Here is a 25,772-nt window from a genome sequence, read left to right on the forward strand (position 1 = left end):
TCAGCTGTTTATTCCTCTGTATCGATGCTGCTTAACCTGCTGAGTTCTTCCTGCATTTTGTGTGTTTTCATCAGGATTTCCAGCACCTGCAGAAACCCTTGTCTGTACAATGCTAACATCCTTGGATATGACCATGATTGGTCTTGGCAAATTTTTCTACAGAAGTGGATTGCCATTGCCTTCTTCTGGACAGTGTCTTTACAAGAAGGGTGACCCAGCCGTTATCAATACTCCTCAGAGATTAACTGCCAGGTGTCAGTGGTCGCAGATCCAGGACCTGTGATATGCACCGGCTGCTCGTATGACCATCCACCATCAACTCCCATGGCTTCACGTCACCCTGATCTGGGGGTGGAAGAAGGGTAAAAAACCTGGCCCAAGGGTGACCTGCAGGCTTGCGGAGGGAAGAGGCACCTTGCACCTCCTTTGGTAGGGACGTATCTCCACCGTCATCCACAATGTTAATTACCAATTAATTCTACACGTTAAAGGTCAATAAACTCGAAAATTAGTAAAATAACTGTACGATATCAAGTATTACCCCGGTCTGCATCGTTATCTTGTCTTGGCATGCTTGGTGACCTTGGTTGAACAAATGGGAGTGAAGTTTTCAAGGCCACGTACAGCTTGGGTGACTCATTATGTCTACACAATCTCTGTCAATTTATCATCTTGACTCCTGCGTTACTGAACTTCCACGCTCAGAAAAGGCTGTCCAAAAGAACATTCAGCTGCTGGAGGATTTATTCAGTTGGGGACTGCATGAGAGTCTGCATTCTCATCTGTCAGCAGCTCACACCCAAACTTTCAAGCTTCTTCCCCACTGCCATCACATTTCTGAATGGACGATGCAGTCATGTACACTACCTCACTACCTTTTTTACTAATTTAATTTATTTTAATGTATATTTTTTATTGCAAGTTAGTTTTTTTTTAATTATTTTTAATGTACTGCTGCCACTAGACAACATAACACAACATATGCCAATGATATTAAACCTGATTCTGATTATAAGAACATCTTAACCGTTGCCTAGCTGTAACTTTCACAATGGGGGGGGGGGGACGACTACAGATTGTAACTGGCCATACAAGTCAGTTCAAATCCAGAAGGGGGTCCAAAGCATCTTAAAGACAAAGAATAAACACAAAAGATTCTGGATTCTGGAAACCCAGAGCAACAGACACAAAATGCTGGAGGAACTCAAAAGGTCAGGTAGCATCTATTGAGCAGAATGAACAGTTTGATGCTTTGGGCCAAGAAGACAAAGGACCTATTTTTTTCTGGTGAAGACAAAGAAAACAGTATTGTGAAAAAGTCTTAGGCACCCTAGATTTCTTTTATGGCCTCCACAGAACCCTGATTTCAATATCATCAAGGCTGTCTGGGATTAGCTGGACAGACAAACGCAAGCAAGACAAAGTCTGCAGAAGAACTGTTCACCAAGAAGCTTGGAACAACCTACCAGCTGACTTTCTTAGAAAACTGCTCGCCAGTGTACCTAAGAGAATTGATGCAGTTTTCAAGGTAAAGGTGGTCACAACAAATATTGATTTGATTTAGTTTTTACTGTTAATTGTTTTTACTGTTAATTGCTCTTTATAGTAATTCTTAAAATATTTGTAAACTTCATTTTTGAAAGCATCTTCACTTCATAGTATTTTTTCACATATGCCCAAGACTTATGCGCAGTACTGCACACAGCGTGCGAGACCAAAATCAATTTTTCCTTCCAAAAGTTTTTCTTTGATACAGTTATACAAGGCCAAAAACCCAATCTAGCATGTCATCAAAACAATTTTACGCTTGGCAATGTGATCCTTGTGGTCAATTGCCGTGTACTCACAGTGGAACTCACGAGACATGTTACGAAAGTATTTACAATTTAGAAAGTCAAACAGACTGGTCTTATCCATACTGGGGAAATGGCAGGAATTATTCACAGATTGATTAAAATGCACGGTTAATCAGGTATTGACGCACTGCACAGAATTATTAGTGGTAGAATTCAAGATTGTTTGATGTCATTTCCTGTATACAAGCGTAAAGGAGAATGAAATAAATTTTACTCCGATCCGATACACCACAGAAAAAACACCCATAAAAGATAAAGAACATAATAATAGAAACATAGAAAACCTACAGCACAATACAGGCCCTTTGGCCCACAAAGCTGTGTCAAACATGACCCCATCTTAGAAATTACTAGGCTTACCCATAGCCCTCTATTTTTCTAAGCTACATGTACCTATCCAAAAGTCTCTTAAAAGACCCTGTCGTATCCGCCTCCACCACTGTTGCTGGCAGCCCATTCCACGCATTCACTCCTCTCTGCGTAAAAAACTTACCCGATATCTCCTCTGTACCTACTCCCCAGCACCTTAAACCTGTGTCCTCTTATGGCAACCATTTCAGCCCTGGGAAAAAGCCTCTGACTATCCACATGATCAACGTCTCTCATCATCTTGTACACATCTATCAGGTCACCTCTCATCCTCAGGCCAAGTTCATTCAACCTGTTTTCATAAAGCATACACCCCAATCCAGGCAACGTCCCTGTAAATCTCCTCTGCACCCTTTCTATAGCTTCCACATCCTTCCTGTAGTGAGGTGACCAGAACTGAGTACAGTACTCCAAGTGGGGCCTGACCAGGGTCCTATATAGCTGCAAAAAAACCTCTCAGCTCCTAAATTGTTGGTGGGCGGCCAAGTGGTTAAGGCTTCGGGCTGGCGATCTGAAGGTCGTTAGTTCGAGCCTCAGCCGAGGCAGTGTGTGTGTCCTTGAGCGATGCACTTAACCACACACTGCTCCTGCACGTTTATAGCCCAGTGGCTGCGATCAGTGCAGTATGGACAAGACAAGACAAATTCAATTCCACGATTGATGAAGGCCAATACACCATACGCCTTCTTAACCTGCGTAGCTGCTTTGAACGTCCTATGACTTGGACCCCAAGATCCCTCTGATCCTCCACACTGCCAAGAGCCTTACCAGTAATACTATATTCTGCCATAACATTATTCTGCAATAATAATTCTGTAATAAAAAACACAATAAATATAAATACACAAGATTGCTTATATACATAGATAGACTGCATGTCCATAAAGTGAGGCTAGGCTGTACATAAGGTGACTCTGACAGGAATTGATGAAGTAGTGGTGGTGGGGGGTGTGAAGGTGTTGATCAACCTTACTGCTTGGGGAAAGTAACTGTGTTCGGATCTGGAGGTCCTGGTGGGGGTGCTGCTTAGCCTCCTCCCTGATGGGAGTGGGACAGACAAAGTCCACGAGCTGGGTTGGTGGGACCCTCCATAATGTTACTAGCCTTTTTAATACAAACACACGTCTTTGATGGCGGGCATGCTGTTGCTGGTGATGCGTTGGACGTTTCTGACTGTAGAGCCAGCCTGTACGCTGCAGTGACGTTTCTGTACCCTGCAGTAACACAGCTGGTCAGGATGCTCTCTACGGTGTATCTGTAGAGTGACATGAATATTGATGGGTACAGTCCAACCCTCCTCAGCCTCCTCAGAAAGTAGTGGCCCTGGTGACCTTTCTTGATCCTGCAGAAAGTGTCCTGGGACTATAATTTTGCTGTAATTATGAAGGGAAAAGCAACAAGGACTTTACTTGACAAAAAAAAGTTCTCAATTACATAGCTTCACCCTTTCCACTGCTGAGCCCAGGATAAGACCTGCCACGCATTCTCCCGATTTCCCTTTCTGGAGAGGCAATGTAGCGTGGATGCTAGAAAGAGCACAGAATTCTTTAAATACACAGCAAGACAAGCAGCATCTGTCAAGGAGACATAGGTGATAAATTTACTCTGTACTTTTTATTCCCTTCAACCATCAGGCTCCCAAACCAGTATGGATAACTTCACTCTCGACACCAAACCGACCACTGAACGTGGCCTGCGGACTCACTTTCAAGGACTCTACAACACACGTTCTCAGCATTACTAATTCATTTGTATTTCCACGTTGGTTGTTAGTATTTGTTTGGGTGTAGTTTTTCATTAATTCTATTGTACTTTCTTCTACTGTGAATGCTTGCAAGAAAATGAGTCTCAGGACTGTACAAGGTGATATAGATATACTCAGAGAATAAATTTACTTTGAATTTTTCAGCCTATTGAGCCTGCGCTGCCATTCCATCATGCCTGATTTATTTTCTCTCTTGACCCCATTGTCCTTTGTTCTCCCAGTACGGGATGATATTAAGTCCACTTTTATATTTATCTTGTGAACAGTCCAAGCTCTAATTAAGATGGAAAGAATGGCAAATCAAAAAAATAGGGCCAAGACTTCAATGAAACTTTAATTTGCCTTAATCTCTCTAATAAAGAGTACACACCAAGACATGTAAAGTACAGCTTTATGCTAAGAAAATTCCCAGCAAGTGTATCACACCATTAGATCCTCTTAATGGTGTAGGACAGTCCAACAAAAACGGTTCTACCTGAAACACAGACAATTCCTTTCCTTCCGCAGATGCTGCTCGACTGGCTGAGTTCTTCCAGCAGATTGTGTGTTAGTTCAGATTCCAGCATTTGCAACCTGTTGTGTCTCCAGATCCTCCTAAGTGTGATTACACTCGTGACAGATAAGTCAGTAAATGTGCTACTTACACATACTCTTACTTGTCACTCTGCTGAGTGTATGAACTTCATGTCTCCCCCGGTTATTCTTATAGCGGGTCCTAAACTAGGCTGATACGCTCGGGATGGTTTATGGTGCTTTTCCCGCCATAAACGGCGGACTATTCCATTTCTTTAGTAACGGGGATGTGCACATTTTGTTTGTATACTGTATTTAAGGTAGATAACACACACAAAATGCTGGTGGAACACAGCAGGCCAGGCAGCATCTATAAGGAGAAGCACTGTCGACGTTTCGGGCCAAGACCCTTCATCAGGCAGATACTTCTGTTTATTTTGCAATGCCATTGTGGGGTGCATTATATTCTAAATCATTCTTAGCCTTAACTTTGTGGGTAAGTAGAGATGGTGTATTCTTGTGCCGAGTGTGAGAGAGAGAGAGAGACAAGGGCTGTGAGGAGTTCACAGAGCTATTATTGTGTTTACTTGTAGATATCGTTTTGTAAATATCGGCAGTTTGCTTTTGTTGGCAAGTTGATGTTTGATGCACCGAATAAACCCGTGCACTAAAGGGTTAAACAACTCCAGCAATTTTTTTTTCCCCTTTAGTCATAAACCCATGTATCTAACAACTAGAGCTGGAGGAATCCAATATTCAGCTTGATATTGGTCCTCGTTGAAGATTTGAGAGATAAAAAAATACCTGCATTACGTACAGAATCCAACACCTGAACAGGTATTTATTTATTTATGTAGAGTTAGGGCCTGATTACAGGCCCTTCCAACACAACAAACCGTGCCACACTATTCCACCGATGTGACCAATTAACCTACTAACCCGAATGTGGGAGGAAACTGGAGTGCTAGAGGCAACTCACACGGGCACAGGGAGAATATACAAGCACCTTACAGTGGCAGAATTGAACTGGGGTCTCTGGCACTGTAATAGTGTTACCCCAACCGCTGGCTACACTGTGGGATATTGCAATGTCCACCCATGTATCTATTAACGACAAACCTTGTCTCCAGAGAATTTTTCATCACCTGCAGAGACCCCAGGAATTTTGGACATGGGAACATTGAGACACGAAATACTGGAAATCTTGAGTAACACCTACAAAATACTCAGCAGGTCAAGCAGCATCTATGGAGGGAAATAAACAGTCTATGTTTTGGGCTGAAACAGCATCGAGGATGCCTCCCCAGCATCAAGAACATCTTCAAAAGGCAATGCCTCCAAAAGGCTGCATCTAGCATTAAGGACCTCCATCACCCACGACATGCCCTCTTCTCATCTCTACCATCAGGGATGAGGTACAGGAGCATGAAGGCACACGCTCAACAATTCAGGAACAGCTATTCCCCCCCCCCCCCCCCACCGTCATCCAATTTCTGAATGGACCCATAAACACTACCTCACTACACCTAGTGCCTGGGTGTCAACATCTCTGAAGATGTATCCTGGGCCCAACATGTTGACACAATTATACTAAGGAGACACACCAGTGGCTGTATGTTATTAGGAGTTTCAGAAGATTTGGTAAATCATGAGAAACTCCAGCAAATTTCTATAGATGTTCCGTGGAGAGTATTCTGACTGGCTGCATCACTGTCTGGTATGGGGGCAGAGGGCTGGGAAAAGCTGCTGATGATTGCAAACTCAGGCAGCTCCATCATGGGCACTTCCTTACCCACTATCAAGGACACCTTCAAAGCGTGGTCCCTCAGGAAGACGGCATCCACCATGAAGCACCCAGAACATGCCCACTTCTCATTACCACCATCAATGAAGTGGAACAGGAGCCCAGAGACACACTCCCAACGTTTGAGCAACGGCTTCTTCCATCACCATCAGATTTCTGGACGGTCCAAGAACTCTTCCACACCATTTTACCTTTTTAATATAGAGTAATGTATAGTAATTTTTATGTACTACACCCTAATGCTGTAGCAAAACATATTTCACAACATATGTCAGTGCTAATAAACCTGAATCCAAGTTGTATTAGATATTTCTGTGAAAACCCCATATGCTTGGCACTGTGTGATTGTAGTGGCCAACCTCGTCACTCTGTTGGCAAATGCAAAGCATATTAAGGAGCTCTGCTGTGCTGACAACAAGGGGAATCAGTTTTAGTCGAGAATTGGTGCCAAGTTCTACAATTTACATAAAATGCAATAAAATACTATCAAGATTCAAAATTGCTTAATGTCATTTCCAGTACACAAGTGTAAAGGAGAACAAAATAATTGTTACTCCAGATCTGATGCAGCACAAAAACCATCAAGATAAAGAATACAATAAATATAAATACATAGGATAGCTTATAGACATAGATTGGATATCCATAACAGAACAGAAGAAGTTTGAGGAAAAACTTTTTCACCCAGAGAGTGGTGGATATGTGGAATGCTCTGCTTAAGAAGGCAGTGGAGGCCAATTCTCTGGACGCTTTCAAGAAAGAGTTAGATAGAGCTCTTACAGATAGCGGAGTCAAGGGATATGGGGAGAAGGCAGGAACGAGGTACTGATTGTGGATGATCAGCCATGATCACATTGAATGGCGGTGCTGGCTTGAAGGGCTGAATGGCCTACTCCTGCACCTATTGTCTATTGAGAGTCTGTACATAAAGGTGACTGGGAGGAAATGATAAAGTAGTGGTGGTTGGGGTTGTGGAGGGGTGGGGTAGTGTGTGGGGGTGTTGTTCAGCCTCACTGCTTGGGGGAAGTAACTAAGTCAGGTGGTCCTGGTGTGGATACTACATAACCTCCTCCCCAATGGAAGTGGGACAAACAGACCATGAGCAGGGTGGGTGGGATCCTTCATGATGCTACTGGTCCTTTCCCAGCACCTTAGTGGCAGGTAGCCTAGTGCTGGTGATATGTTGGACGGTTTTGACCACCCGTTGTAGAATCCTCATCAAAGCCTTTGAATAGCCATTATCATTGTACAAACAGCAATATGACATCTTCTGTATAGAATACAGCAAGTAGATTTCGCAAGAACATAGCTGACAAGATAATTCTGAGAAACTCAGAACAGGAAGCGATCCGATGCTGCAAAATGGGATTAGACACATCCAGATAAAGAGATGGGATTGAAGGAAGTAGAAAGTTATAGAAAAAGTTTGCACTGCGATGGAGTTGACAGAGGTGTTGCAAGCCACAAGACCCTGGTGAGATCAACACCACAAAGTTAGAGTTTGTTCTATCAAAAGAGAACGAGAAGAGAGAACACTGAAAAGTGTATTACCTGACTAATGCAATGTTTGACATGTGGTTAGGAAGTTTAATATAATGTGGAACGTCATCATTCTTCAAGACCCTCCAAAAGAGGAAGCTTCTGCAGCAACCAACACTACTACTTCTGTGACTCAATCAACTTTAAGCAGTTTGGAGAACAGCTTTTCTTTTCCAAAATACATCTGCTGTCAAAGGCTAAACAGATGAAAACAAGAGAAATTTTAAAAACGCATCAGTTTCAGCAAATGGGGTGGCGGGTTGGAGACACGTCACTATCAAAGGAGATGTAAGACACTTCGCTAGTCTGCAGGTCACCCTTCGGAAAGGTGCGATTCCTGCTTAGTTCCCTGATCGTGCTCACGTGAAGGCATCGGAACAGGTGATGGATGGTTGTATGAGCAGCCAGTACACACAGTCTCGGAAGAGTACTAGTAATGGCTTGGCGGGGGGGGGGGGGGGGTCACCCAGTACATAAAGTCACTGCTCAGAAGGCAATGGCAAACCACTCCTGCAGAAAAATTTTCCAAGAGCAATCATGGTCACGGAAAGACTGTGATCGCCCACCTACGTCATACGATGTGGCACATAAACATTACACTTGAGAAGGTTTGTTTTTTTACAATATTACTGGCAGATAACACTAAATAATATTAATTTTTAAGAAAAACAAGCTTCTGAGCAGCTGGTCCACAATGAAACATAGAACCCAGTAGCACAGTATGGGCCCTTCGGCTCACGATCTTTTAAGCTACTCGAAGATCAATCTAACTCTTCCCTACTACATAGCTCTCCATTTTCTACCATCCATGCGCCCAAGAATCTCTTAAAATGTCGCCACCATCACCCTGGCACTGCAGGTACCCACCACTGTGTAAATAAGTCTACCTCTGACATCAATGATTTCAGAAATCATAGCCAATGCTATAAACTATCAGGTTTCGGAGAGCGAGGGTCTTGGACAGGGTCACCCCACCTTCAGCCTGTGGAGAGGAATCAGGATCAGGTTTTACGTCAGTGGCATACGTCCTGAAATTTGTCTCAGCCCCCGTTGTACATTGCAACACATAATAATAGAGAAAAATTATGAAGTAAAGTATACCAGCTAAATAGTTAAATTGAAAAAGTAGTGCAAAAATAGAAATTAAAAAGTATAGACAATAGACAATAGGTGCAGAAGTAGACCATTCGGCCCCTCGAGTCTGCACCGCCATTCTGAGATCATGGCTGATCATTCACTATCAATACCCAGTCCCTGCCTTGTCCCCATATCCCTTGATTCCCCTATCCATCAGATATCCATCCAGTTCCTTCTTGAAAGCATCCAGAGAATTGGCCTCCACCGTCTTCCGAGGCAGTGCATTCCACACCTCCACAACTCTCTGGGAGAAGAAGCTCTTCCTCAACTCTGTTTTAAATAACTGACCTCTTATTCTCAATCCATGCCCTCTGGTACTGGACTCTCCCAACATCTGGAACATATTTCCTGCCTCAATCCTATCAAATCCTTTAATTATCTTAAACGTTTCAATCAGATCCCCTCTCAATCTCCTCAATTCCAGCGTGTACAAGCCCAATCTCTCCAATCTCTCTGCATAAGACAGCCCTGCCATCCCAGGAATCAACCTAGTGAATCTACGCTGCATTTCCTCAATTGCCAGAATGTCCTTCCTTAAACCTGGAGACCAAAACTGTACACAATATTCCAGGTGTGGTCTCACCAGGGCCCTGTACAAATGCAAAAGGACATCCTTGCTCTTGTATTCAATTCCCCTTGTAACAAAGGCCAACATTCCATTTGCCCTCTTCACTGCCTGTTGCACTTGCTCATTCACATTCATTGACTGGTGAACTAGGACTCCTAGGTCTCTTTGCATTTCTCCCTTACCTAACTCTACACCGTTCAGACAATACTCTGCCCTCTTGTTCCTGCTTCCAAAGTGGATAACTTCACATTTATTCACATTGAATGACATCTGCCAAGTATCTGCCCACTCACCCAGCCTATCCAAGTCTCCCTGTATTCTCCTAACATCCTCTTCGCATGTCACACTGCCACCCAGTTTAGTATCGTCAGCAAACTTGCTGATATAGTTTTCAATGCCCTCATCTAAATCATTGACATAAATCGTAAAGAGCTGTGGTCCCAATACAGAGCCCTGTGGTACCCCACTAGTCACCTCCAGCCAGTCCGAGAAACACCCATTCACTGCTACCCTTTGCTTTCTATCTGCCAACCAGTTTCCTATCCATGTTGAAACCCTGCCCCCAATGCCATGAGCTCTGATTTTACTCACCAATCTCCTATGTGGCACCTTATCGAATGCCTTCTGAAAATCTAGGTACACTACATCCACTGGCTTACCCTAATCTAACATCCTTGTTACACCCTCAAAAAACTCCCAACAGATTAGTCAAGCATGATTTGCCCTTGGTAAATCCATGCTGGCTCGGCCTAATCCTATTTCTGCTATCTAGATGTACCACTATTTCGTCCTTAATAATGGACTCAAGCATCTTCCCCACGACTGACGTTAGGCTAACAGGGCGATAGTTCTCCGTTTTCTCCTTCCCTCCCTTCTTGAAAAGTGGGATAACATTAGCCACTCTCCAATCTTCAGGAACTGATCCTGAATCTAAGGAACATTGGAAAATGATTACCAATGCATCCGCAATTTCCTGAGCCACCTCTTTTAGAACCCTCGGATGCAGACCATCTGGACCCGGGGATTTATTAGCCTTCAGTCCTACCAGTCTACTCATCACAGTTTCTTTCCTAATGTCAATCTGTCTCAATTCCTCTGATATCTTATGACCCTGGCCCATCCATACATCTGGGAGATTGCTTGTGTCCTCCCTGGTGAAGACAGATCTAAAGTACGCATTAAATTCTGTTGCCATTTCCCTGTTTCCCATAACAATTTCTCCCAATTCATTCTTCAAGGGGCCAACATTGTTCTTAACTATCTTCTTTCTCTTCACATAGCTAAAAATGCTTTTGCTATCCCCTTTTATATTCCTGGCTAGACTGAGCTCATACCTGATTTTTTCTCTCCGTATTGCTTTTTTAGTTAAGATCTGCTGTTCCTTAAAACTTTCCCAATCATCTGTATTCCCACTCATCTCAGCCCTGTCATACTTCTTTTTCTTTAATGCTATACAATCTCTGACTTCCTTTGTCAACCACTGTGGCCCCTTCCCCCTCTTTGAATCCTTCCTTCTCATTGGAATGAACTGCTTTTGCATCTTCTGTATTATGCCCAAGAATATCTGCCACTGCTGATCCACTGTCTTTCCTGCCAGGGCATCCGCCCATTTAACTTTGGCCAGCTCTTCCCACATTGCTCCGTAATCTCCTTTATTTAATTGCAACACTGACACCTCTGATCTGCCCTTATCCCTCTCAAATTGTAGATAAAAACTTATCATGTTATGATCACTACTTCCTAATGGCTCCTTTACTTCAAGATCACCTATCAATTCCTGTTCATTACACATCACCAAGTCCAAAATAGCCTCGTTCCTGGTTGGCTCAAGCACAAGCTGTTACAAAAATACATCCCTTAGACACTCCACAAACTCCCTATCCTGGGGTCCAGCACCTACCTGATTCTCCCAGTTCACCTGCATGTTGAAATCTCCCATAACGACTACATTACCTTTAGCACATGCCAATGTTAACTCCCTAATCAACTTGTACCCAATATCCACGCTACTGTTTGGGGGCCTGTACACAACACCCATTAGGGTCTTTTTACCCTTACTGTTCCTCAGCTCAATCCACACAGACTCTACTTCCCCTGTTCCCAAGTCACCTCTTGCTAAGGACTGAATCTCATTCCTCACCAACAGGGCCACCCCACCCCCTCTTCCCATATTTCTGTCTCTACGATAGCACGTATACCCTGGTACACTCAATTCCCAGGCCTGATCCCCTTGCAGCCATGTCTCCGTTATCTCAACAATATCATAGTTCCCCATTTTCATCTGAGCTTCAAGCTCATCTGTCTTATTTCTGACACTACGCGCATTCAAGTATAGAATTCTTAGCCCATTCCTCCACTCTTTGCTTAAAACACTGTCTACTGTACCTAACCCAGCTCCTTGAACTTCCATCGGGCTAATTGCACCCTGAATTTTGATGACCTTCTCAAGATCACCCAAACCTTCTACACATTTAACCCCATGCACCTTCTGACCAACCCTCTGGATCTGGATCCCTGCCCCCTGCACATCCAGTTTAACCCCCCCCCCCCCAAGCAGCACTGGCAAACACTCCTGCAAGAATGTTAGTACCCCTCCGGTTCAGATGTAGACCGTCCCTTCGAAACAGATCCCAATGTCCCTGGAACAAAGACCAATTATCCAAAAACCTGAACCCTTCCTTCCTGCACCATGCTCTCAGCCTCGTATTAATGTGCATAATCATTCTATTCTTCGCCTCACTCGCACGTGGCACAGGTAGCAATCCCGAGATTGTCACCCTGGAGGTCCTGCCTTTCAGCTTCACTCCTAACTCCCTGAACTCTCTAAGCAGGACCCCCTCACTCACCTTACCTACATCGTTGGTCCCTACATGGACCACTACATCTGGGTTCATGCCCTCGTTCTCAAGAATAGCCTGCACCCGATCTGAGATGTCCCGGACCCTGGCACCAGGGAGGCAACATAACATCCGAGACTCCCGATCTGCCCCACAAAATCTCCTATCTGCCCCCCTAACTATAGAATCCCCTAAAACTATCGCTCTCTTCTCTTCCCTCCTCCCCTTTCTAGTTGAGGGTTCAACCTCTGTGCCAGAGGCAGGACCACTACAACTCATTCCTGGTAGGTCAACCCCATCAACAGTATCCAGTACGGTATACTTATTGTTAATGGGAATGGCCGCAGGGGTGCTCTGCTCTCTCTGCCTGCTCCCCCTGCCTCTCTGGACCGTCACCCATCTGCCTACTTCTTGGTTTTTTGGTGTGACTACCTCCTGATAACTCCTATCTATCTCTGCCTCCACCTCCCGAATGATCCGTAGTTCATCCAGCTCCAGCTCCAACTCCCTAACTCGGGCTGATAGGAGCTGCAGCTGGATGCACCTTTTGCAGGTGTGGTCATCAGGGACAACTGTGTTGACCCTGACCTCCCACATACTGCATACGGAGCACACCGCTGCTCTGACTGTCTCCCCCATACCTGAACTGGATTAATAGAATAAGTCTAAAAAGCACCTAGCAACCTTACCTTCTTCCCCTCAGCGAGCAATCACACAGGCTTACCGAAGTCCCCTTACGCCGAAGCCCACTTAGCCAAAGCCCAGGACTCTGCTTCCACGGACTCCGCTGCCCGCTCTGAAAAGAAGTCCTGCCTTTTAAAGTGCGCGCTCGACGCTGACGTTACTCGCGCCTGCGCAGTTCCCCCTCCTCCACAGGTATTGACCAGGTAGGCTTAAATCCTACCTACACGGTCGAATTCTCCGAGCTCCCAGCTGAATGACAAGCTGTAACTTGCTCCCGATTCAAGTAGAGAGGTAGTGTTCATGGGTTCATTGTCTGTTCAGAAACTGAGGGGAAGAAGCTGTTCCAGAATCTCAGTATCTCCTCTCTGATGGTAGCAATGAGAAGAGAGCATATTCTGGGCGATGGGGGTCCTTGATGATGGATGCCGCCTTTTTGACGCATCACTTTTTAAGGTTCAGTTCTTCTCTACGGACATGGTGTTGCAGAGAGGGGTATTTCCTACTGCAGTGGAGAGTAGGAGTCACAGTGTAAAGGCTCAGGTAGCAAATGCTGAGATTAGCAGAGGGTTGATATGTGTTCTTGGCCTGGCAGTAAAGTTTTCTTTTAATTATTAATTAGTGATACGGTATAGAGTAGGCCCTTCAAGCCACAACCCCGATTTTACCCTAACATAATCAATGACCAATTAACCTAGCCGGTACCCCTTTGGGCCGTGGGAGGAAAGCAGAACACCCAGAGAAAACCCACACATTCCATGGGAAGGCCATACAGAGGACACCGTAACTGAACTCCAAAACCCAGAATGCCCCAAGTTGTAACAGAATGATCCTAACCACTACAATACCCCCATACCTCCCCCCATGGACTGTTCAACCAGGGAGTGATCCCTAACGATGCCAAGGCCACAAGGTATCATGTGCTCTGTCAAATGACATTGGCAATCATGGCCCCATGACGATGACTGTTCTTGGCATATCTTTTTTTCTACAGAAGTGGTTTGTCATTGCCTTCTTAAGGGAAGTCTGCCTAACAGAGAGCAAGCAGCAGGAAAATGCATTACAGAAAGGTTCCTGTTTAACACGTTAACAACAGTCCTGCAATAAACTGAAAGACTTAGACAGTATCATAATCAGATTGATCATTACCAGCAAATGTCATGAAATTTGTTAACTTTGTGGCAGCAGTTCACTAAAATACATGATAAATAGAGAGGAAAACTGAGTTAAGTATCTATTAAATAGTAAAATAAGTATTGTAAGATAACAAATAAGGTGTGGTGAGGTAGTGTTCACCAGTTCAATGTCCATTTAGAAATCGGATGGCAAAGGGGGAGAATCCTGAATCGCTGAGTGAGTACTTCAGGCTTCTGTACCTCCTCTCCAACGGTAACTTGGTGAAGACAACATGTCCTGCATGGTGGCGATCTTTAATGATGAGCACCACCTTCCCAAGGAATCACTCCTTGAAGATGTCTCGGATACCACGGAGACTGCCACCCATAACCGAGATGACTAATTTTTACAAGTTTCTGCAACCTATTTCACCTTGTGCAGATAGATGGTGCCTGGAGAGGAAGTTTACAATAGTGGGAGAGTCTAGGACCAGAGGGCAGAGCCTCAGAATAAGATATCCCTTTAGGACAGAGAGGAAGAGGAATTTCTTTAGCGAATCTGTGGAATTTGTTTCTGCAGGCAGCTGTGGAGACTAGGTCATTGGATGTACTAAAGGCAGAGGCTTATAGGTCCTTGATTAGTAAGGGTGTCAAAGGTTACAGGAAGAAGAAAGGAGAAAAGGGTTGACAGAGAAGATAGCTTTGATCTAATTGTACATCAGACTCGATGGGCTGAATTGTCTAACTCTGCCCCTATGCCTTACGGTTCAATATGGGGGCATAATCTTAAGGTGATTGGAGGACAGTATAGGGGGTAATATCAGAGGCAAGTTCTTTTCTTTTAAAATACAGAGAGTGGTGGGTGTGTAGAACATGCTGCCAGAGATGAAGACCAAGGCTGATACATGAGGGAGATTTAAGAGACTCTTAGATAGGCATATGGTTGGAAGGAAAATGGAGGTTAAGGTCGGTAGAATATTGGCCTGTAGTGTGCAGTAGTGTTGTAAATTCAAAACTTTGCCGTAAAAATTTGTGAAGGCAAGAAATTCTGCAGATGCTGGAAATTCAGAGACACACCCACACACACAAACACCCCCCGGGAGAAACTCAGCAGTCAGGCAGCATCTATGAAAAGGAGTAAACAGTCAACGCTCGGGCCGAGATCTTTCATCAAGACAAAAGCTTGCAACATTCCCATTTTCACAAGGGGACCCATTTCAAGTACTTTGTACTGTACAGTGCCACTTAGGTCCTAATTTTGGACTGGTTGTAATAGAGAACAATAATTTATCAGCCAGACTGGGAGAAAACCATCCACAACAATCCATGAACACCAACTGGCTGTAAAGCACCATGACCAGCTCTCCCCATGAAGTTCGAGAGGGGCACAAATACGGCTGGGCACCAGTGAAAGTCACGGCACAAGCAAACATGTGGCATGCAAGGGAAATCCTAGTAGCGCTGTTTTCCACAAACAATTCCATAAACACACACATAGATCCTATTTATGAGCCAACACTCCAGACCACGATGCAAACAGTTCACCACACAGCCAATGAGTGACGAGATTTCCTCCCCACATCACAATTAAGTGTCCAAAATAATGTCCAATCGGGTGACTGAAAAGCATCGAGAGGCCAAATATTCGGACACACTACAATCAACAGAGCACCTCGTATGGTGACAAAACATTTGAAACTAAATGTGATGGATCCAAGTTATAAAGGACAATATGGTTTGGTGTAGGGAAATGATGACATCTCTGATGACAAAGTAAACGGTTCCTGGAGCTGATTAACACTCCATTAGAACTGATAACAAAGCTCTCACTGAAATCTTCTGCCTAGGGTCATTATTCTTAGTGCTGGGAAAGAAGAGAGCCAATGATTAGTAGATAGGGACGTGGATTGTGCTAATACGGTTATGGGAAACCGCAGACAAAGCCTACAAGTAGAGACGTTGGAACACAGCAGCAACCACACCCAACTTTAAGGAACTTAATTGTTTGTACCCATTGTAACAGAAAACTAGGTTTGCTGTTAGACCTAGAGATAATCATTTCATTGTCATCAGGACGTGGACTGCGACTTAATTAAGTCTTCCTGCAGCCAACACTCTGTTATCAAAATGTAGCTTTACTGATAATCTCATCAACTGAAAATGAAGCAGCTACACCAAATTCATGCCCTTTGGTCTCCCGGTGCGCACCGTTTTTCAATAAAGCTTCTGGGAGACCAATCAAAGGTGATCTATTTCAAACAGCAACTCCGGGTGGCTTTCAGTTTGCTCGCCCAGCTCACGAACACGAGATTCTGTGGGTGCTGGAGATTCAGAGGAACACACACAAAATGTTGGGGCCGGGGTGGACGAATGCTGGAGCATTGATGGAAGAGAATAAAGAGTCAACGTTTCGGGCCAGGACCCTTTATCAGGACTCGTGAAGGGTCCTTCATTAGGACTCATGAGAGTCTGATTAAGAGTCCCAGCCTGAAACACCGACTCTTCCTTCCTTTCCACAGACTCTGACTGTCCAGCATTCCGCATGTGCTGTTCTCTTGCCAAGCGAGGGAACGGTGAAACTCCCCCAGAACCACTCGAGATTCTATTCAAAGCTTTGTCTCCACTTGCTTCCTTGCAATGAGATGCGGAAAAACTTGGTTGTATATGTCAGGGAGCTATAATTGGAAAAAAAAAACCTGCACTTGTTATACCAAGCAGAATTTGGCTATTCGGACCATCAAGTTGGCTCTGCCATTCCATCATGGCTGATTTATTATCCCTCTCAACAATATTCTTCTGCCTTCTCCCTGTAACTTTTGAGATCCTGATTAATCAAGAACCCATCAACCTCAACTTCTGCCTTAAAAATACCCATTGACTTGGCCTCCATAGCCATCTGTGGCAATGAGTTCCATGGATCCACCAGCCTCTAGCTTAAGAAATTCCTCATCTCTGATCTAAATGGATGTCCCTCAGTTCTGAGGATGTGTCCTCTGATCCTAGACTCCCCCACTATGTGAAACATTCACTCTACCCAGACCTTTCAATATTCAATAGTTCCAGTCAGATTTCTCCCCCCCACCCCCCAAATTCTTCTAAGCTCCAGCAAGTACAGGCCCAGAGCCATCAAACACTCCTCATAGGTTAACCCCTAGGTCCTTGTTAGTGTTGCCAGGATCCTGCATGGATCACAGTGTACTACACAACGGTGAGGCTGAACAAACATGGACTGTTTTCTCTGCAGCACTGGACCGTATACAAGAATATAAAAACAGAGAGACATAGAAAGGGTAGATAAAAGTCCTCCCTCCCCCCACCTCCCAAAGTGGAAATGTCAAGCAGTACAAAGGTAAAACTTTAAGGTGAGAGAGGGAAAGTTTCAAGAAGATTTAGCTGGCAATTTTTAAGTTATCATATCGAGTGTATAGGTGATAGGAACATACAGCCACCGGAAGAAAAAGAACTGGATGTGCTAGCAACATTTAAGAGAGTTAAGACAGGAACAATAGAAGGCAGTGATTTGAGGGCAGGCAGACGTGTGGTTTTTATTGGAGCCATAGCAGCCCACACATGGTGGACTGAAAGGCCTGTTCCTGTACGTGTACACACACACAATACTGGAGGAACACTTCAGGCAGAGACTCTTAATCAGGAACAAAAAATAGACTTTATTCATAGAAACATAGAAAACCTACAGCACAATACACATCCTTTGGCCCTCAAAGTTGTGCCGAACATGTGCCTTTTAGAAATTACTAGGCTTACCCATTGCCCTCTATTTTTCTAAGCTCCATGTATCTATCCAAAAGTCTCTTAAAAGACCCTATCGTATCCACCTCCATCACCATTGCCGGCAGCCCATTCCATGCACTCACCACTCTGAGTAAAAAAAAACTTGCCCCTGACATCTCCTCTGTACCTGCTCCCCAGCACCTTAATCCTGTGTCCTTTTGTGGCAACCATTTCAGCCCTGGAAAAAAGCCCCTGACTATCCACACAATCAATGCCTCCCATCACCTTATACACCTCTATCAGATCACCTCTCATTCTCTGTCACTCCAAGGAGAAAAGGCCAAGTTCATTCAACCTGTTCTCATAAGGCATGCCCCCCAATCCAGGCAACATCCTTGTAAATCTCCTCTGCACCCTTTCTATGGTTTCCATATCCTTCCTGCAGTAAGGCAACCAGAAATGAGCACAGTACTCCAAATGGGGTCTGGCCAGGGTCCTATATAGCTGCAACATTAACTAAATTCAATTCCACAACTGATGAAGGCCAATACACCGTACACTTTCTTAACCGCAGATGCTGCCTGACCTGCTGAGTGTGCGTGTGCGCGCGTGTGTGTGTGTCTGTCGGTCTGTCTCCGGATTTCCAACATCTGCAGAATCTCCTATGTTTTTACTTCTGTACAGTCTTGTTCCGTGTGTTTATATACTGGAGATCTCAGGTTTCTGCCTTTAGTATTAAAGTCAACAAAAGAAACAAAAAAAAAATCAAAAAAGCTACAAGTGCTGGAAATCCAATGTATAAATAGAAATTGTTAGAAGCACTCACGCAACAAATCAGATAGAAAGTGAAACAGTGTTAACACTGACCTTTTTACTTTCCACTGATGCTGTCTGACTTCCTAAACATTTCATGTAATTTGCTTCAAACACAAAAATCAACACAAGGTACTTTTAAACTTCTAATTGACCAGTGCAACCCCATGACAGTGAGATTCTGTGGGATTTTAATCAATATTGTCGAAGTATTAAACAAAAGCAAGACTTGATATAGGTGACTGCCTAATTATATGTCCAGTAATCTGCCACATTCTTTTCAAGATTGTTTTTTCTGTTAGGGAAGATTTTACAATCCTAGACCTTTGTGAAATTTCGGTTTCATTTTACACAGAAATCCTGCCATGAGCGACAGCACTCCTGCCCTCTGGGGAGGACTGAACTGCCAAAGAGCAGGAGCTGGTTTTCTTTCACTTGCCTCAAGCCAAGTCTGTTCGACATACTCCCATCATATTGGCAGCAATCCACTGCCTTTCAACTCAAGGCCAACACCAAGTATTGCCACAGACAGCCAGACTCTTCTAATGACTAATATCCCAAGCAGGCAACAGGACCAACCAACAAACCACAGCAGAACCTGCTGCCTTAGCAGCAAAGTTTCACAAGTCTCCATTAAAAGAAAAGAGAAGCGGCAAATGCTGGCAGGATCCTCTTTCGACTGAACACCTGCCCCATCATTTTCTACACGAAACACAGATGCTTCTAAAAGTTTTGGTATCAAGAAAACCAAAACAAGAAACCCTGTAAGAGATAGATTATATTTCCAGATCATCTATGCCATCAGCTTCTTCTCAGAAACCTGTATGTGCATGAACTGAAACCAGTTTATTAACCATAGTGATAACAGGTTTTGGCCCAAAACGTCAAATTTTATTCCCCTCCATGGAATGAGTGTGCGTGTCTCTCTCTCACACACACACACACACACACCCACCAACAGACTCTGATTTGCAGTCCATCCTAATTGAATTTCCGTCAATACTTTTCTGCTCCTTGACTGGTATTAGGGCATATTCTGGAGCTGTGGTTCATATCAAATACTAATTCCCACAGCAGCCAGTCTTCAGACCTGAATAATGGACGATAGATTGAATTTAAAATGCAACTCTGAACAATGGTCATCCTGAAGCTGCACTTTGGGGTTGATTACAAAGAAACACTCCATTTAACCACAGATGCTCGCATATGCATGAACGTGGCCCAGAGTCAGGGGATTAACATTCACCTTGGTTGTTTGGAGTGTGGGTGTGAAGATGGAGGTGTTTGAAAACTATATGTAATTAAAAGGAAGCATTATAGATACATTGTAACTATAGAGTTACCCCGCTATGATCCTTGCTTTGATCTTTAGCATATAAAAATGTTATGTAATATTAGGTCAAGCAGGCGTCTTCGTCCAAGAATGTCTCTAATATGATGCCTGCTGCTTGTTTTGCTGAATAAAGACTTTGATACCCACCAGCTTGTGTCTCTTCGTTCACGGTCACAGTAGTTACCATTCTTCTGTCTCGAAAGACAGCCAGGAGCAACACCAAGAAAAGTCAGTTCGCGGTGGTGAGGAGTCCCGAACTAGAGTGGCCACAGGTCAGAGCGGCCCTCTCCCTCCATCGAGCTCCCTCGGGAGCCAGCTCGCTGATGCAGGCACTTTCTGCTGACTGTGCGCCCTTTCGATCTGCCAGACTCCAGTCGTCTGCCATGTCTACGCCGTCGTTCAGGTCATTGCTGGCTGGCTTCAGATCATTCCGACGGGTGATAAAAGAGCGAGGGAGGTAAATTACCACTCAGCTTAATTGCTCCGCCCCAGTCATCCCCAGCTCGGTCTCAATGCCTCATTTCTGAGGACGGTTAAACATCGAGGCCTTTTACTCACACCTTGAGCACAGTGATTTTGTTACACTCCTCTTTTCATCTTTCGAGGAAAAAAAGTAGAGAAGCAACCACCTTGTCCACCGTGATCTGCGTGCTGGGACCTAGGCCGTGCGATTACCGTACAGAAACAGACCTTTTGCCACAACGTGCTCAACCTGCTCTTCAGACACCACCCACAACCTCCACCGTCTTCCCGTCAATGTTCCGTCCTTGCATTTTCCTTTGCCTCTACAGCTATTGCTTACTGCTAAATCAAAGGGGCACAATTTTAAGATGTGTGAAGGAAAATACAAGTGGGGGGGGTGTTAGAGGGAAGTTTGTTTTTAAATACACACAGCGAGCGGTGGACGCGTGGAACATGCTACCAGGGATGGTGGTAGAGGCAGACATATTGCGGACCTTCAACAGACTGAGAAAGGCATATGGATGAAAGAAAAGTGGCGGGCTACGTAGAGGGGAAAGGTTAGTTTTATCTTGGAGTAGGTCAAAAGGTTAGCACAACATTGTGGGCCAAAGGATCCACACTGTTCTATGTTGATACGTTGAACAAACTGGGGCTTTTCTCTTTGAAACAAAGGAGGATAAGAGGAGACTTGAAAAAAAGGTGTACAAGATGATAAAAGATGCAGATCGAGTGTCTATCCCAGGGGTCAGCAACCTTTACCACTGAAAGAGCCACTTGGACCCGTTTCCCACAGAAAAGAAAACACTGGGAGCCGCAAAACCCGTTTGACATTTAAAATGAAATAACACTGCATACAACGTTTTTTTTTGCCTTTATGCTATGTATAAACAAACTATAATGTGTTGCATTTATGAAATTGATGAACTCCTGCAGAGAAAACGAAATTACATTTCTGCATGCAACAAAAACATTTTGAACTCCGAAAAAAAGACGTTGGGTTGAAAGTTACTTTTAAGTAAAATATTCAATGTCTATTTGAGTCCTTCTTGTATTTATGAAAAACGCCGAACTTAAATTTTCCGCCAGCAGCAAACCAAAAATAACATCAGCCAGCTGTCAGCCTGAAAAATAAAAGGACTATTTCACTGAACAATGAAAAAATATGAATATACATAAAATAATAGGCAATTAAAATATTTATCATACTTGGTTAATGGGATTTCTGCTCCTGGACCTCAGCGCACAGCGTCTGCACATCAGGGCTGTATGACGTCACCTTCATCTTTACACAGGATCGCAAGCTGTCATCTGTGAGGCGTGCGCGATGTTTGTTTTTAATAAAGTTCATGTTGGAGAACACCTGCTCACTTACATATGTGGATCCAAAGATCGACAGGACTCAAAGCGCATACTTTTTAATGTTTACATAAATGTCGGGCATAGCATTCCATGTTTCGAACACAAGTTTGTCCGGTTTTGGAAGGTTTTCAATATCACTCCATTTGTGATTCTGAGCAAGAACGGCCTTCTGACGGGCAACATCTTCAAGGTCTGCTGTCAAGCGTCTAAACTTGGACACCCATATGTCTTTGTCGGCTATGTCGGCCAGTTCCATCTCAAGATCAGGTTGACTCACACCTGCCAATGCAGTCGTATTCAGTAGGGAAGGATCGATGCTTAAGGGAGTGACCGGGAAGGATAATGTGTTTTTTTCCTCTCTGAACTCACAGAAGCGTTTCCCAAACGATGTTTGCATTGCGATGATTGCAGAATGTAAATACTCCGAAATTATCATGTCGTGACCTTGTTTGAACTCTCTCAAATTGGGGAAGTGAGACAATGTGCCTTTCTGTAAATCTCTGGCAAGCACTGTCAACTTGCGCTCGAATGCCAAAACATCCTCCAACATGTGCAGGGCTGTGCGTCCTTTCCCCTGAAGAGCTGTGTTCAGCGTGTTCAGGTGCGCTGTCATGTCTACCATGAAGTGTAGCTTTTCCAGCCACTCTGGCTGTTCCAGCTCAGGAAAGTTGAGCCCTTTGCTGCCCAGGAAAGTTTTCACTTCTTCCAGACACGCGACAAAGCGTTTCAGCACCTTCCGTCTGGACAGCCAGCGATAAAAACACGTTGTAGCGGTGTCAGTAAACTGCAGTCAAAGATAGCTTTATTCGAACTAAACAGCCTTGCTTTTAAGCCTCCCTCAACCCAGCCCCCATGGACGCAGATGCTGCAAAAGACGCGTACTCACAAACCCCCGTAGGCTATCTCCCTTAGCCGGAATGCTGGCTAATTGTGAGCCGTTTCGGATGTGCCAGGAAATGTGTCGCCACACTTAGATTGTACAAGATCACCATAATCTTCAAATTTAGAATTACATTTCAAAAGCTAACAAACTAACATAAAATACATTTTAATTAAATACTGACCAATTATTTCCCAAAGCCACAGGGAGCCGCAGCACAGAGGTGAAAGAGCCACAAATGGCTCGGGAGCCGCAGGTTGCCGACCCCCGGTCTAGTCTGAGACTTCCCCTCCCCCCCCCCCCCCCCCCCCAAGATGGAAATGTCTAATATGAGGGGGCATAATTTTAAGGTGACTGGAGGAAAATATGGGGGGGGGGGAATGTCAAAGGTAACTGTTTTTTTTAAACTCTATATTCTTATAGGGCGGTGGTTGTCAATCATGTTCGACAATGACCGCAAACCTCTGCGAGAAAATTTTTAATGTGGAAAAGCCATTGCCCTGGGGCATTTCCACTCCCCCAGAAGTCGGGGTCCAGTGGTACGAACAGGTGTCACAGACTGGTGCCTTCCTTGGTTACAGTGAACGGCCATGATGTCTTCTGTGCCCTGCCCTTCGCTCTACACAGAGCACTGCAGTAGCATCCTACTGCCCAGTACGTCACGGCAGACTTCACGCGCTGGAACAGACATGCCCCCGTCTCACCAGGTTACGAGGCCCGCCGGTCCTACTCGCACCTCGTGAGCCGCTTGTGGAAGTGGTGTACCAGGGTAAGTCACAGAAACTCCCAATGGACATTCAGCAAAGCAACTCCAGTTACAGAAAGTAGAACTGAGAGCACATACGTTGCATTTCTACAAATCAATATCTAAAAAAAAGTTACACAGACCTGCTGCTTCACATCCAGCCACCAGATAACTAATCTTGTTCAGTATTTTCTCTGTCTACAATTGTTCAGCAAACAGCCACAGAGTTGGTTCAGACTGAAAACCTGGACACGCAGAAGGCCAAGGAGCACTTGTGGAATGAGAAACCGGCTCAGCTCTCTCTTTCTTTTCTGCTTGCTGAATGATTCCTTGTTTGTTTCGGATTTCCAGCAGCAAAGTAAATAATGGGCAGGGGTCAAGTCTGGCACACAATTCTCCTAAACTTTCGCCACCTCCAACGGGATCCCACCACCAAGCACATCTTTCCCTCCTCCTGACCTTCCGCTATGCGCAGGGATCGCTCCCTACACAACTCCCTTGTCCATTCGTCCCTCCCCACTGATCTCCCTCCTGGCACTTATCGTTGCAAGCGGACAAGTGCTACACCCTTCCCTCACCACCATTCAGGGCCCCAACCAGTCCTTCCAGGTGAGGCGCCACCGCCTGTGAGTCTACTGGGGTCACTTACAGTGTTTGGTGCTTCCAGTGTGGCTTCCTGTACGTCGGTGAGACCCGACTTAGATCGGGAGACCACTTCACCGAGCATCTACGCACCATCTGCCAATATAAGCAGAATCTCCTATTTCAATTCCAATTCCCATTCCCATTCCAATATGTCCATCAATGGCCTCCTCCACTGTCAGGATAAGGCCACACTAACGTCAGAGGAATGACATCTCATATCCCGTTTGAGTAGCCTCCAACCTGATGGCATGAACACTGATTTCTGAAACTTCCAGTAATGCCCCCCCCACCTCCCATCCCCTTTTCCCTCCCTCACCTTATCTCCTTGCCCACCCATTGCCTCCCTCTGGTGCTCCTTCCCCCCTTTTTCTTTTCTTCCAAGGCCTTCTTTCTCTTTCATCCTAGCTCTTTTCTTCATCTCTCTCCCTCCAAGTTTCACCCATCACCTGGTGTTTCTCTCTCCCCACCTTTTAAATCTACGCCTCAGCTTTTTCCCTCCAGTCCTGCCGAAGGGTGTCAGCCTGAAACATCGACCTTTTTACCCCCCCACTGCCCATTGACGTGCCTGGCCTGCTGAGTTCCTCCAGATGGGGTGGGTGTGTGTGTGTGTGTGTGTGTGTGTGTGTGAGTGTGTGAGAGAGACACACACACATTACAGCAGTCAAAGAACAAGTTTAGTCGGTATGAAGGTGCCAATTGAATCCGCCCAGCAGAGAAACACAAGATTCACACTCCAGTCATTAAAGAGTTTGTACTGGTGTCAGTGGTGCATGCTGATGCCTAAATAACAGTTTCACTAAAAACACAGATTTCAATAACCTCAGAGATCCTGGAAATCCAGACCAACACCAACACAAAATGCTGAAGGAATGCACAAGGCCAGGTAACATCTATGGAAAGAATCGAGGATTAAGGCTGAAGCTCTTCATTGGGACTCCTTACTTCAATAATCAAAGTTAACCAGGTGATGAACCTTAAGAATGAAAACAGTGGAAAAGAACAAGAGTTGCAGAAGTATCAAAACAGACAAACATCCCTGATGAAGACAGCAGTGGCATAATGGACAGTGAACTAATGCAGCCCAAGTTTCAGATACCAATGTGAAAATTGCCAGAAGCAGACAACAACTGCATTTGTAGGAAGTGGGCTGTATCGCCATTTTCCATAAATTGAACCACCATAAGCTTGTGCAGCTACAAAATGACACTGGGGAACTAACATTGTGGGTTGATTTATTTACTTTATTCTTCCATATACCCCGACAAGTTCAAGAGGAAATTTTACTCCGCTTCAAAATTTAGTCCTGATGAAGGGCTCGGCCCCGAAATGGTGACTCTTTATTCCTCTCCACAGACGCTGCCTGACCTACTCAGCTCCCCCAGCATTTTGTGCGTTGCTCAAAATTCTGGGTGGTGATATGAATTTTGTAAGGGCAAATTTCCTTAACCTGAACAGTTGTAACACAGGGATATAATTTAAAATGGGAATGAAGACTGGTACTTTTTTTAAGTTATATGAAATTATACAAGTTGCAACAGATATTTTAATCTCCTTAATATGGTCCTATTATCTCCAGTTTCAGTTTCCAATGCAATGTTACAAGAAACTATAATTAGGAA

At 44.5% G+C, this 25,772-nt stretch overlaps 1 protein-coding gene across 3 annotated transcripts in view; it reads right to left on the bottom strand.

The window, feature by feature from the left end:
- Positions 1 to 25,772, bottom strand: part of mfsd12a (major facilitator superfamily domain containing 12a) — a 64,344-nt gene that overhangs the window by 27,868 nt on the left and 10,704 nt on the right. The window contains exons 1-2 of one of the 3 annotated variants that reach the window (XM_059991088.1): positions 7,859 to 7,896; positions 3,660 to 3,751 (exon numbers count right to left, since the gene is read on the bottom strand). The exons of the other annotated variants lie outside the window; for them this stretch is intronic. Coding sequence (XP_059847071.1) covers positions 3,660 to 3,751; positions 7,859 to 7,881 — 115 coding nt within the window. The 5' untranslated portion in view covers positions 7,882 to 7,896. Of the gene's footprint in view, positions 1 to 3,659; positions 3,752 to 7,858; positions 7,897 to 25,772 lie in introns of those variants that run through there. 3 annotated transcript variants of the gene reach the window in all.

This window comes from Hypanus sabinus, chromosome 16 (genome assembly GCF_030144855.1).
Source record: "Hypanus sabinus isolate sHypSab1 chromosome 16, sHypSab1.hap1, whole genome shotgun sequence".
NCBI classification, from domain to species: domain Eukaryota; kingdom Metazoa; phylum Chordata; class Chondrichthyes; order Myliobatiformes; family Dasyatidae; genus Hypanus; species Hypanus sabinus.